The sequence below is a fragment of the Hemiscyllium ocellatum genome, chromosome 17, assembly GCF_020745735.1.
Source record: "Hemiscyllium ocellatum isolate sHemOce1 chromosome 17, sHemOce1.pat.X.cur, whole genome shotgun sequence".
In the NCBI taxonomy this organism is placed as follows: domain Eukaryota; kingdom Metazoa; phylum Chordata; class Chondrichthyes; order Orectolobiformes; family Hemiscylliidae; genus Hemiscyllium; species Hemiscyllium ocellatum.
The window spans coordinates 65,625,192-65,639,516 of NC_083417.1; the positions used below are offsets into that span (position 1 = coordinate 65,625,192).

At 46.6% G+C, this 14,325-nt stretch overlaps 1 protein-coding gene across 1 annotated transcript in view; it reads right to left on the bottom strand.

Annotated features, from left to right (window-relative positions):
- Nucleotides 1-3,973: 3,973 nt before the first annotated feature.
- Nucleotides 3,974-14,325, bottom strand: part of e2f4 (E2F transcription factor 4) — a 41,340-nt gene continuing 30,988 nt past the window's right edge. The window contains exons 8-10 of the mRNA XM_060837836.1: nt 9,475-9,522; nt 5,596-5,640; nt 3,974-5,282 (exon numbers count right to left, since the gene is read on the bottom strand). Of these exons, the coding sequence (XP_060693819.1) occupies nt 5,167-5,282; nt 5,596-5,640; nt 9,475-9,522 (209 nt within the window). The 3' untranslated portion in view covers nt 3,974-5,166. The remainder of the gene's footprint in view (nt 5,283-5,595; nt 5,641-9,474; nt 9,523-14,325) is intronic.

The following is a 14,325-nucleotide window of genomic DNA, read 5'->3' on the forward strand; positions in this document are numbered from 1 at the left end:
CAATAACCAATGTCCAACAAGAGAGAATCTAATCATCACACCTTCACATTCAGTGGCATTTCTATCACCGGAACAGCCCTTATCAAATGCTGGGGATTACCTTTGACTAGAAAGTGAACTGGACTAGCCACATTAACACTGCAGCTCTAAGCACAGGTCAGAGGTTGAGTAGAAACTCACCTATTGTCTCCCCAAAGTCTGTCCACAATCCACAATGGGAATATGGTGGTATATTCCCCACTTGCCTGGATGAGTGCAGTTCCACCAACACTCTAGAAGCTTGACAGCGTCCATGTCAGAGCAGCCTGCTTGTTTTAGCACTTGACCCATCAATTTCAACATTCACTCCCTCCCACACTGATGCAGTGTGTACCCTATACAAGATGCACTGCAGAACTCACCCAGGCTCCTTAGACAGCACTTTCCAAATCAATAATCGCTTTTGCCTTGAAGGGCAAGGGCAGCAGATACATGGAAACACCACTACCACCAGCAAGTGCTCTCCTAAGCCACTCAGCACCCCGATTTGGGAACTCTATCGCCATTCCTCCACTGTCACTGGGTCAAAGTCCTGAAACTCCTTCCTAACACTATGGTGGTTTCTCTACAACCCAAGGCCTGCAGCAGTTTAAGAAGACAGCTCAGCACCATCTTCTTGCGAGCAATGAGGGCTGAGCTACCAATGCTGGCCTAGCCAGTGATACACACAGTTGATGAATAAAACAAAAACTCTGGGCAGTACCCTTCAGGAAGCATGTCAACGCCTCAAGAGAGGGTGCAGAAACACTTTATGAGAATGGTAGCAGAGATGAGACACCTTATTGTGTGGAAACAGTACCAGCTTGCAGAGTAGACAAAGTCAATGGAGGTTTCAACAAAGCATTACAATCACGAGAGGCTTCGATACAATATATACCAATATAAAACAATGTTGGTAAGCCAAGGTCCGAGACCCGAGCAAGACAGCGAGGGGTGAAATTTCTAATCTCTCTTCTAAAGCAAATTGTTATCACTGCAATGTTCTGCCCAAAAGGATGGTCAAAGTAGATTAAATGGGCACTCAAAAGGAAAGTGGATAAACGTGGGGAAACAATTGAAGAGCTAAAGGGCACCGGGACTAATTTCATAGATCTTTCACAGAGCTTGCAAAGGCACCTGGGCATAAAGGGCCTCCTTCTGAAAAAAGGAAAGGCAGTTGGAGGGGAACATCTGAAGTGAACTGTAAAGCCAAAGTGGTGGTTCCCATCAGTACTGTATCTGTGCAACATCCTAGCCGGTGGATATAGCACCAGCTAAGCGCATGAATGTGTTGATAACACAGGAATGGGGAATGTTACATAGGAACACATTGTGCTCACCTTGAAGTAAAACATAAAACCGAAGGGCTTCACTGAAGAAGCTATACCTTGATGGCTAGTAACAGGACAAGTGAGGGAGAGAGTCAAAGACACTGATACATACAAATGAGAGAGACAGGGAGAGACAAGAAAGATGTGTGTAAAAGAGAGAGAGAACACAGGCAATCTGGAGTGATCGGTCCAGATTGGGCCATCCTTCAGAGACACCAACTCTCTCAGTCAAACATCACAATGAATGCTGAATCTCTTTAATGCCACGTCTGGGTAAACAAGGCGATTGCTATGAACGGGTCAGGTCCAGAGGAGATTCACCACGATGCTGCTGGAATGGAGCACTTCAGCAAAGGAGAGAGGCTGAATAAGCTCAGGTTGCTTTCTCTGGAGCAGAGAAGGTGGAGGGGGAAACGACCTGACAGAGAGGTGTAACATTATGAGGGCAGGAACAGGATGAATAGAAAACAGCTGTTCACCTTACTCAAAGGTCAATAGCTAGGAGGCACAACCTTAAAGTGAAAGGCAGGAAGTTTGACAGGATTTGAGGAAAAGGTTTTTCACCCAGAAGGTGGTGGGGGTCTGGAATGCGTTGCCTGAGAGAGTGAAGCAGATGAGTACTTGGATGAGCACTTGAAATGTCACAGTACTCAAGGCGATGGGCCTAATGCAGGCCAGTGGGACCAATGTAAGTACTCATGTACTTTTAGCAGTACAGTGTCAATTGGCCAGAGAGCATCTTCAGTACTGCATGGTTCTATAAATAATGGGGGTAACTGAACGGAGAGCGTAAGAAGCTGGCCCCTGTGAAACCACAACAAACCTCAGTTGTGAACACTGCACGCTAAGAGACGTGACTAGTCCCTGAGTGAGCCATGAGACATGGCCCAGGAACTCACCAAAGGTCAGCGGATAAAGACAGCTCTCCTGGAAGACTATTAGTGCTCACTGTGGTCTGTGTCAGGACATACAAGGGGCATTCGGTCAAACTTGACAGGAAGAGAGAGTGGTCACGTGTAGGGGTGGAGTTCAAACAATGGACCCAGCACACCACAGGAAGATAGCTCTGTACTATATAAGGCTAGTCTGATGTGTGGGAACATTCGAACCAGAAGCACCTGATATCACAGCTACAAGCTTTGAAATAAAGGACATTCTCCTTCACCTTTAACAGTGGCTCCCTGGCCTGAAACGTCAGCTCTAGTCAACACTTATTCAGCTGATTGTAGAGTGAGCGAGCCCACGAACTACTCTCAGTTCCTCCCTGTCAGGTATACCACTACACGCATCTCCGACACAAACTGGATTCCACCCACAATTACCTCCAGTTTCTGACTGTCTGTTTCCCTTTAAGGCAACACTTTAACTTCTTAGTGCAACATAAGCAAAGCATTCAATTGAAACATTCACTCCCTCCACCACTGACCCACTAGCAGCAGCGTGTACAGTCAAGATGCACTGTAACAAGGCTCCTTATACAACACAGTTTAAACTCACAACCTCTACTACTTAGGAGAGCAGCAGACAATACATGGGAACACCACAACTCACAGTTCCCCATCAAGCCATAAATCATCCTGACTTGGAAACGTATCGTCATTCCCTCAATGTCACTGGGTCAAACTCCTGGCCCACCCTTCCCAACAGCATTGTGGTTGTCCCTACACCAGATGCAGTGGTGCAAGGCAGCTGCTCGCCATTCCCCCCTCCAAACAGAGCAACTAGGGATAGGCAAGAAATGCTGGCCCAGCCACTGACATTCACATCTCATGTACGGACAGAAAAAAAAACAAACATTGTTTTGCAGCGTGATCAACGTTTCACTGAACTCTCATCTCGGGCATAGAGGAGGGAAAGGCATGCAGAGATAGAAAATCATCTAGAACTGGGGCACCACGTAGCACTGTTGCCATGTTCAGTCTGTCAGGCTAGATAGCAACAGGAAGTGAAACAACTCAATCAGTTCCCCAATTCCATCAGCTCACTCTTCTCCTCTAGATATGAAGCAATGAGGATGTTAGACCCTCTCTTGTTAGTGTGCTACCTTTGTAGTGAGACACATTGTAAAACAGTGACACCCAGCTGGGTTCTAAGCATCCAGATTTCCCTGAGCCCCACTGTGAGGCAAGCCCCAGTAAAACTCTCAATCACTATCCCACCGCCAACTTGTCTTCAAATCCCCCCAGGAGTTAACAGAATCCACCGTGAGTCAGGCCAAGTGGCTGAGCCATTTAAGATCCATATTATGTTTAACAAAGGAATGGAGTTTGAACTTTAGCACGACGTGTATGTGCAATGTCGGGTACAAGTATGTTTTGCTTAAGGTGAGCCATTCTGACTTCACTTGCCCCATAAACAATGCCACAGGTCACCACAGTGACAATCACCAGGAAGCAGCCTCGGCACCACCTTCACCCATAAGCAAATTGGAAGACATCAACTAGGGAAAGCAGATTGTCATGACAACTGGTGGCAGTGTGACCTCTGACTGTACAACTGATTGTGCTTCTCACGGGTAACATCAGCAGCCTGACAGTGGTCCATGAGGGGAGCTCCTCAAGGAGTCAAGAAAATGGGAGAAACAGGTCAGGGGACGGGGGGGGGGGGGGGGGGGGGTTAAAAATACTTAAAATAGTGCCACAGGTTCACATCCACGTTGACAAGGTCACTCGAGAGTGACCGTCCTTTGCAATGCACCATGAGAAAAGCAACTTGCACGTCACTCTTCAGTGGCGATGACATTTCAAGAACCACCCTTTGGAATCACAACCTTTGGAACTACCCAAATAGGCTTTCCAATCCCTTTCAATGGAAGGTCAATTCTTAAAAAGCGACAGAGGAGTCACCAAATGATCACAGCACAGAAGAAAGCCATTCGGGCCATTCACTGGGCAAGATTTGACAGCGTACTTGTCCATTTGCACCAATCTTATAATCCATTTAGCCTGGATGAGCAGGATTGCATACATTGGATGAGTAGCAACAGTGGGAATCAGACTGGAAACAGTGTCCAAAAAACCGACATTAAAAAGAGGCAACACACCCGCAGTTGTGGAAGATTACAAAGGTGGATACTCAGGAGGAAATCAGCTTTTAAAGTAACCTGATTGAGAACAAGTGTTGGATTAAAAATAAAATTAAGCACAAAAACAAAACATCCTCATCTGAACTTCTAAACTGACCAAGGTTTATAATGCCCACCTGCCACGGAAGAGACTATTGGATCTGGCGAGGTCGTACGTTGAACAGTTAGTGGAAGGAGATAGGGCTAGTACTGAAGAGGCCAGTGGCACGATCCATTGAAAGCAGATGGGGGGAGAAGGGAAAAATGTCTCGACGATAAACAGAAGGCAGTCTTGGCACTGTAAAGCGTGAGAGGATGGCTTTTCACATGAAGCGTCAATCCAGAGCAGCTGACTCCAATCCAGGTACCCGGAAGACCAACGTGATTCCCAGCCACCACCTCCAGGGGTACCACACAACGGGATCAATGATAGAGTTAGAGCCAGACGTCTGCTTGGCCACTAAAGGAACGATCAATATATCTGAGGATGTGGAGACAATTTTAAAACAAAGGAAAGAAAACCAATCGCAATTTGGAAACCATCCATCTGTTGACAACCTTTGCCTCTTCCATTATTTCTTCACCATATTCAGATGCAGTTACGTCAAAAGTTCATCTCACTCCAGGGAGACTGACTTAGAATTTGCAAAAGACGTCTGTTTTTTTTAAAAGAAGTTTTTTTTGTTTAAAAAAAAATGTTTTTTTTTAAAAAGTTCAATACACAGCTGACCGACTGCAAAGTTTGTTGATAGGTCAAAGGTTAAGTATTGGCACATCAAATAGATCACAGACGCCTTCGCTGTCGTCGAGGTTGAAGTAATAGTCGTGGTCTCCTGGTGGCGGAGACAGCCTCAGCAGAGGAGCAAACACTGTAAGGGAGACAGGACAGGTGACACAGTTAAACAACGGAGCACACAACAGGAGGCACTCAACGGGAGGCCTGCCTGCCAATGATGCAGGAGGGAGGAATCACGTAGACAAGTCTGCCCAGCTTCCTCTCAGTGGTCACAGGGAAACCCTCCCACCCCCTCCAAAGCCGAATGAACCGTATGTCCCTGAAAGGGCTCCCATTCCTCCGAAATGGTCCAATCCAGCCATCTCTTAGAGCTCAGACACCAGAGAAGAATCTCTCCACCCTACCCTTCCCCCACTTCTTGGGACTCCCATGTTTGAAATGCTCACCTTCTGAAGACATCAGCTCGTCTATGAGGTCGGAATCCATACATTCTGCAAAACAGAAACAAGGAATCTGCAGCAGTGTTGCAAGGTGACCAAGTGATGTGTTACATTTGGGCCAGCGAGCACCGAAGCAGCTCTATCTGGTCTCCAGAACACCTCCCCACTCCCAGCCAATCCCTCAATCTGCTACAGTGGGAATCATAAATGCCCAATCATTTCCAAATCTAAATCAACAAAGCTATAGCCACACTCCCCAGCCACTTATGTTCTTCCCCTAGGCTACTTTATAATGAAGCTTCCAATTATTCCCCTAACCCACTTCTAAAGGGCACTGTTCTTTCTTGGAGTCCATTCTGGTCATTAGTCATTTACCATGACATTTTAAACAAAATCATCTCACACAATATGGATGTTGCTAGTTGGATCAGCATCAATTGCTCACTCCTAAGCATCCTTAACAAGGTGATGAGCTGCCTTGTTGAACTGTGCAGGGGTGCCCAGTATTGTAGAGGAGATCCAGGGTGTTAACCCAACAACAGTGAAGGAATGACTATCACGAGCCAAGTCAGGACACTGTGTGATATGAAGGGCAACTTGCACGTTGTGATGCTCCCACACAAATGCAGCCCCTTGACTGAATGACCCTTGGTGAGTTGCTGCAAAGCACCTTGGGAATGATACGGACAGCTGTCACAATACATCACCATACCCTGGGGTGCTAGCCCTGCCTCATTGGATAGCACTCTCACTGCGGAACAAGGTGTTGCAAGTCCTACTCCAGAAACACATTGACATGTTCAAGATGTACACTGCCTTGCAGTAGCAACAGAACATTGCACTTGCAGATGGGACATTAAAACGTGGGTCGCTGCCTGTCCTGATGTGGAGACAGGAGATTCACAGGAGGAGCAGGGAATCTTCCACGACTCTCTGGCCAAGTATCCATCCCACAACCCGCTAAAACAGAACACCTGATCGTTGACATCATCACACGGCTGTTTCTGGGAGTATGCTTTGCACAAACTGGGTTTCACATTTCCTCTGTTATAACAATGGTCACACGCCAAAAGTTGTTCAGTAGCTGTAAAGCAAAGTTACCATTCCTTGCTGTAACACTGCACACCTCAGAAGGTGGAAGGAACCAGGAAAACCTGAGGGAGATCTGGGGGAAACCAGAGACAGCCAGTGCTGAAAGCAGGCCTCCCTCGCGGTAGGGAGTGGGTCCAACTGGAAATGGAGTTCCAGAGACTGAACAACAGCACGTTGATGCGGACAAGACAGAAAAACAGACACGCACACACATGTGCAAACTCAGCCTCAGTTTAGCAGTGGGGACTTTCCAGGTTAGACTTGACGAAGCCAGCGCATGCAAAGACAAGTCAGATGGAGGAAGAAAACAAAGCAAAAACCACCAGGCGAAACAGAACTGTTGGAGAGGAGTCTTCGTCGAAAACAACAGGTGGACAAACAGTGAGGGATCTTCTGGCTGGGGGTGGGACTAGCTGGCCTGGTGAGTTTTCACCCCAGCTCACAGCAGCTCCGACATGCTTGATGAAGGACCCTCTCTCCTTACTCCTTGCGGGTGGAAAGGGCAGAGACTGGATCTGGTTCTAATGACCCCAGGCCACACATGATCCAAACCTGGTCTGTCTTCAGTCAAGAGGCAGTAGGAGTGGCTGGTTTGAGACTGGAGGGTCACAGTGATGTGGAGGCTTGACTTTGCTTTTTCCCCCAGTCTAAATCTGAGATTGCATCACTACGCTCAACGACAACTTGGGATCCACTTAACTGACTACACCTGTAAGCTAAGGATGTGTTACAAAGTTCCCTAATTGTGTGGTGAACCTTAAAAAACCCCAATTTTAAAACAGATAATGTCCTATACTGTCTCGCCCCCACTGCCTCGAAATGGATTATTTTACTTCAGGTCATTTGGTGAATAACCAATGGAAGGAGATACAGATACAACTGATGAAGTCATTGGTCCAATCCACTGAAAGTAGTGAAGTAAGATTAAAAGTCTTGACAATAAACAAACATTTGGGTTTTTAAAATTAGTGAGCACGGCTTCTCGGAAGGCTTCCTGAAACAGCAATTTGGCATTTTATGTCCCACAGTCATTAAGTCACCAGGGTAGTGAAAGGCTTTGCATTTATACAGCACCTCAGGTCCTCCCATCACACAAAAGCTGATGAAAGGACTTTGGGAACATAGCGGGGGCTGCTTTGAATTTGGAAACGTGAGAACCACCGCATGCACAGCAAGATCTCTCAAGCAAAGTAACCTGGCAACCACAAACAAGAGGATGCTGAAGGAACAAACAACAAAATCCACACAGAACCAGATGTGTTCTGGTATTGATTCTGTATCTCAACACTGGGGAGTCCCAGCACACCAAGTTTTAACATGGCTTGGTACATCAAGGGTGAACTGCTCCCAGCAGAGACAATACTTCCACTCTTCATGTTTAGGGGATACTTCAACTGGAGTAAGGTAACATGTTGACTGGGCCCAATATTGATTTGGTCTCACCGTATCACATCATGACTGGGACTGGTCACATTATTGCAAAAAAAGCGTTCCAAAATAATGCACCAGCTTATAAAGCAGTAATTACTGCTCCAAACATTCGAGGAGATCAGCTCCAATATCAAAAATACCTCAAAAAAAGGAGCAGCTTTCACATCACAACTTTTCCCCATCCTCCATCTTGGATTACCTGGGCTGTTTTCTCTGGCTCATCGGAGGCTGAGGGCTGACCTTATAGAGGTTTATAAAATCATGAGGGGCACGGGTAGGGTGAGCAGCCAAGGTCTTTTCCCACTGTAGGGGAGTCCAAAACTAGAGGTTTAGAGTGAGAGGGGAAAGATTTAAAAGGGACCTAATGGGCTTACCTTTTCACACAGAGGGTGGTGCGTGTATGGAATGTGCTGCCAGAGGAAATGGTGGAAGCTGGTACAATTACACCATTTAAAAATGTTGGATGGATGGGGACATGAATAGGAAGGGTTTAGAGGGATGGGGGCCACTGGGAGTAGATTAATTTAGGATTTCTGGTCAGTATGGATGAGTTGGACCAAAGGATCTGTTTGCACCTTGTACAACTTTTTGACTCTCTCTCTTCCTTGTCACTGAACACAATTCTTACAGCCACATTCAGATGCCTCACGTTAAAATGGCAACACTGAATGAGATAGAATTCAGTGCAGAACCAGGCAAGGTTGCGTGTCAAGAGGTGGAGAGTGCCAGGTCAGGTCTGAACTGGGTGAACTCAGATCAGTGGCTTGGGTATATTGTGACACAGCAGGGAGTCCTGGTTGAAGTTAGGTCAGACTGCTCAGGGGAAGGGAGATGGTGGGGCTGATATTCAGAACTGAACATCACAAAAGGCCTCCTCACTGATCAGAGCCACGAGTACGGGTAGGTTGGTCAAGCTGTATTTGGGCAACTCAGCAGCAGAGGGCGACAACTCACTGAAATTAGGAGCTCAGACTAGGAGAAGACAGGGAGGTGAAACACAAGGGATCTTACACATGGGCAACACAGAGCAGAACAAACACAGAGTGATGGTGCTCAGTCAGAACATCGATCAATTATGGTCAGGACAGAGCCATCAATCAGTCTCAGCCCCGGGAGCAAATGTAGCGAATTACTGCACCAACAATTATATCAGAGTGAACAGAAAACAAGCCAGCCCGTTGTGCTCAGGAGCAGTGTTTCGGCCAGGGATAATTCCCTTCAGACGAGCACAAGAGGAGGGATTCAGGGAGACCAGTGGCCACAGCTCATGGGCTCAGAATCACGCAAGATGAACGTGGAAAAGGTTGGAGGCACAGGACACAGTCCCCCAGTCAGAGTGAAAGCTCATCCAGTCACGCCTACCTTTAATGGGGTCAAACATCTCTGTCAACTCTTTCGGAAATTCCAAGTCTGTGAACAAGAAAGCAGAACAGTGTGTTAGGGCACCTGGACCCAATGAGGCTGGGGGGGGGGGGGGGGGGGGGGGGGGGAAAGAGGGAGGCACAAGTCAGGACAGGCGTAAGTGAGGACTTCAGATGCGACAGATTAGAGTCAGGATTGGAGTGGTGCTGGAAATGCCCAGCAGGTCAGGCAGCATCCGAGGAGCAGGAAAACCGACGTTTCGGGCCGGAGTCCTTCCCGATGAAGGGATGCTGCCTGACCTGCTGGGCATTTCCAGCACCCCTCTAATCTTGACACAAATAAAGACAAGTTGGGCCTGGAGAGCCGAGGTGGCCAGATGAGGGAAGGGGGTGAGAGTAGGCAGGGAATTCCCCAAGTGGAAGGGGGAAAAGGATAGAAAGCATTCATCACCCCCCCAAAAAAAAGTTTCTTCCACAGCCAGCCACCACTTCCGCCTCCCGGTAGGGACACTATTCAGAACAGGATTCAGTGCGTGAGCCTAAAGACTTTGTTTCTCCAAGGCCCTGCAAGATGAGGAGTGGGCAGGAACATCTCGATTTGGGGCAAGTCAGAACAGGTCAGCAGAAACTTGACCTGGTTCTGGTCAAGGCAACTCAGAAAGTCAGCTATCCAGTAACTGCCTCTAACCTGCACATAAAAGAGACCAAGACTGCATACAAGATTCAACATGTGTGTTTGAAAGGATTACAGCAAGATTTCCTGACTCATGTATTCAAATCCTCTTGTCATTAAGGCCAGCATCTCATTTGCCTTCCAAATGGATTGCTGCATTTGTACATGGGGTTCCAGTGACTTGTGGACAAGGATGCCCAGATCCCTGTGCACATCCCCAATCCCCAAACTCTCAGCATGATGTTGCGTTAAGACCCAAACTAATAGAGGAGCAGTAGCAGAAAAGACACTGACTGTTGAACTAGGCATGGTGACTGGTGGGGACAAACAAGGAGGGGACAGTGATACCAGTGAACTGCAGTAGGCACGTCAGGGCCCTAGAAGGAAAGCAAAACCAATACCTCAGCTAAAACCAAAAGCCCCATCCTGTCCAAACAGTTTGATCAGTGTCCTGCAGTACAATCCTGGTATGGTTAGACAAGCCTGCCTTTATTACACATCACCAAATCCAGAACTGCCTGTCCCCTTGTGGGCTCTGCCCCAGTCTGCTCCAAACAAAAGCCATCTTGCAGACATTGCACAAATTTCTTGAATCCGTTACCAAACTGATTTCCCCAGTCCACCTGCATACTGAGGTCCCCCCAGGATTATTGTAATGGCCTTTTACTTATCTGCCGTTTCTATCTCCTGATTTACTTTCTGCCCCACATCCTGACTCGGGAGGCCTGTACCCAACCTCTGTCAGGGACTTCGTCCCTTTGCCGTTACTCAAATTAAGCCAAGAGGATTCGAGGCCTTCTGACTCTATATCACTGCTTGCTGTCAATTTAATTTCATTTACTAACAAGGTAACGCCACCTCCTCTGCCCATCTGCCTGTTCTTTCAGAAGGCCATAATCCTTGGATACTTAGTTCCTAGCCCTGATCCCCTTGCAGCAGCAGCTGTGATACACACATCATATCCACCAACTTCAATCCATGCTACAAGCTCATTTACCTTGTTTCATGTTTTGTGTGCATTTAAGCACAACACCCAGAGTCTGTGCATTGAGAAGGGGAGCCCAGTCATTGTTCGCCCCTGCCTGAAGTTAGTTACATTCCTGACCTTTTCCATACTCTCTGTCCTATTGCTTGTTCTGGAAACTTTAACTGTGCAGAGCCCTACCCCATTTTCACTTCTTCCATAACTTTCCATGCAACTAAAACCGGCTCCCAGCCCCCCTCAACAATTTAGTTCAAAGCCTTACCCACAGCCCTCGTTGTGTGATTGGCCAGGACTCAGGTGCCGGCCTGATTCAGTTGGAACATATTCCATCAGAACAGCTCCCTCCTTCCCCAGTACTGGTGCTGAACCCAAACTTTTTCTCCCTATCTTTAAGCCATGTGTTGACCTCTTTAATCATGTTGACCCCACGCCAATTTGCTTGCAGCGGATGTACTTAATCCAGAGCTTACCACCTTTTTGGTTCTGCTTTTTAGATTTAGCCCTAAGTACCCATATTCCCTCAGCAAAACCTCTTGGCTCTTTTCGTCCATTTTGTTGGCATCTACATGGACCACAACAATTGAATCTTTCCCCTCCCATTCCAAGTTGCTCTACAGACAAGATGAGATATCCTGAACCTGGGTACCAGGCAGGGAAACAGCCTTCAGGACTCTTGATCTTGGCCACAGAGAACAGGGTCTATTCCCCTGACTGTACTATACAATTACAGTTCCATTTCCGCCTGCTCTTGAAAGTTGCACATTTGCACAGTGAACCAGTCAGTTTGAACAACATCTACCGTCAACCCCCCACACAGGGAGTAAGGATTTCAAACCCCGTAAGGCGAGCTCAAGGGCAGAGGCTCCTTCAGCACAACCTCTGGGATCCCCCGACCTGCCTCTCTCGTAGTCACACCCTCCTGTGCCTGACCACTGACTCAACTAGAGGTAGTTAATCTAAGGGGACTGACTGCCTCCTGAAACACAGCGTCCAGGTAACTCTCCCCCTTTCTGATGTGTGGCAATGTTCAAAGCTCATCAATTCTGAGATGGTGTTCCTCAAGCAACCAATTCCTGCTACAGATGTGGGCAATATGAACCACAATAAAGTCCACCAGCTCCTACAGCATGCAGTTCCAACACCTCGCCCAGCCCAACACCTCTACTTTAATTACTTGGTTCTTAATTTGATTTTTAAAAATGTCCTACTGGTCTTTCAGTTTGTAGCCTATAAACCTTTCCACTGTTTATCTCTGAGGGATGTCAAGACAGACTGGACTACGATCTTGTGCCTAATGACACCTTGCAACATCAAGCCATACACTGTATCCCGAACTGCAGACACATTGTGTTCATCCTTTTACACATAATAAACAGTCAGTTTGAACAGTGCTAGAGTTTGCTAAGGGGAATGAATGTTCTCTTGTGTACCAGTGGGCTAAGATAACATGTACGAGCCTGGGTTTGAGAATTAGTAAACTGCAAAGGTCACAGTCATGGAACTATCCCCTTGTCACCTGTGTTGCAGGTAAAGGGATTCTCTCACTCAATGCTAGAAACCAGCTAGCTAGCCAGACAGGAGGAAACAGGCCGACAGAAAATACTCTCCTCTCACCCTTGTGCTAGAATTCAGTAACCTCAAAAGGAATCAGAACAATGGAATCTCAACCAAACTACAAAACTGAGCAGCTTGAAATTGACTGTTAAAGAACCAGTGTCAATATTACGGGTACCTCCAATGGCTGCAATGCTCAACAATCCACTCTTCATGAATAATTCACACATCCATATATCTTTTTTGAAACTTTTTCATTTGTTCGGACTCACCTCTTACTCCTAATCTTTACCCCTGTTGCCCTACTAATTCTTTCCTTTCAGTAACTAATAAGCTCTCTTTATTAATTTAAGAAAGTCTGGTTAAAACATCACTTCATCTGCATCTGGGAGAAATGGACCCTCACTGGAAGGCCTTCATTCTTAAACTAACCTTGATGCGACCAGCCGAGGGAGGGGAAGAAAGAGAGGAGGGGACAAGAATAAGGAAATGTCTCCCGCATCAATCAGCTTAACAATTTGTGGTATCCTGCCTGGAATCATAACGAATTGGGAAATGCACCAAGGGCCTGACTGGAACGATGCAGCAATACTCAGGATTATACACTAATCACAGCCAACCCCAAATAATTATTCTCAATCAGAGCTAGATATAAAGGGAGAAAATCCCAGGGGCTGAGAAACCATAAACCATGCACATGCCTACATTTATCACATCACATCTCAAAGCACTCAGAAATACAGCATCTCAGGGATACAAACTGAATAAGTCATTATATTTGAATGAATCAATAAATTCGGGTTTCCACTTTCTCTCCAAAGGGTCTGTATCATAACCACTCACTCATTGAAATACTCCCACTGATTTGATTGGAACATACTATAGAGCAGGCTATATTCTACTCTGGGGCCTACTACTCAGGACAACGCGAGAGCTCTTATCATGGTCTACATGATTCAGTCCCCTTAGAATCTAAAATAAGTAGACATTTCAATTCTTTTTCAGTGAGAAGACAATCCATTCACAGAAATTCACTTTGTTTCAGCACATTGTTGACTTTCACATACATCCCAATTTCTGCTTTGCTTCAGTCACTCTCACTGACAATGGTGAAGATGGCCTTAAGTTACTGTCAATTACAAAGTCCCATAAATCTTTCACAAGATTATCTTCCCTTCGCCCAGATTTCATTTGTCCCCACGTTAAGCAATTTCACCTGCCACATGTCTGCCCATTCAACAGTATCATCCTACATTTGTAGGTAATACCTTTAACACGGAGAAAGGTCCCAATGGCTTTCTGCAAAAGCAACATCAGGAAAAAGACTTTTATACCAACCTGCGAAAGGGGTTGTGTCAAATGATGAGGGGGATGGACAAACAGGCTATGTTTGATGAAGGGCTCATGCGTGAAACGTCGATTCTCTTGCTCCTTGGATCCTCCTGACCTGCTGTGCTTTTCCAGCACCACACTCTCGAGGTGACTTTTGAGGGTGTATCTTGAAGGAGGACAGCAGGGCAGAGGAGTGACAAGGTTCCCAAGGTATTTCAGAGATTAGGGCCCAAAGCAGCCAAAGGCCAGAGACACCAATAGCAAAGCAATTGAAACCAGCCATGTCCAAGCGTGCATATATCCTGGAA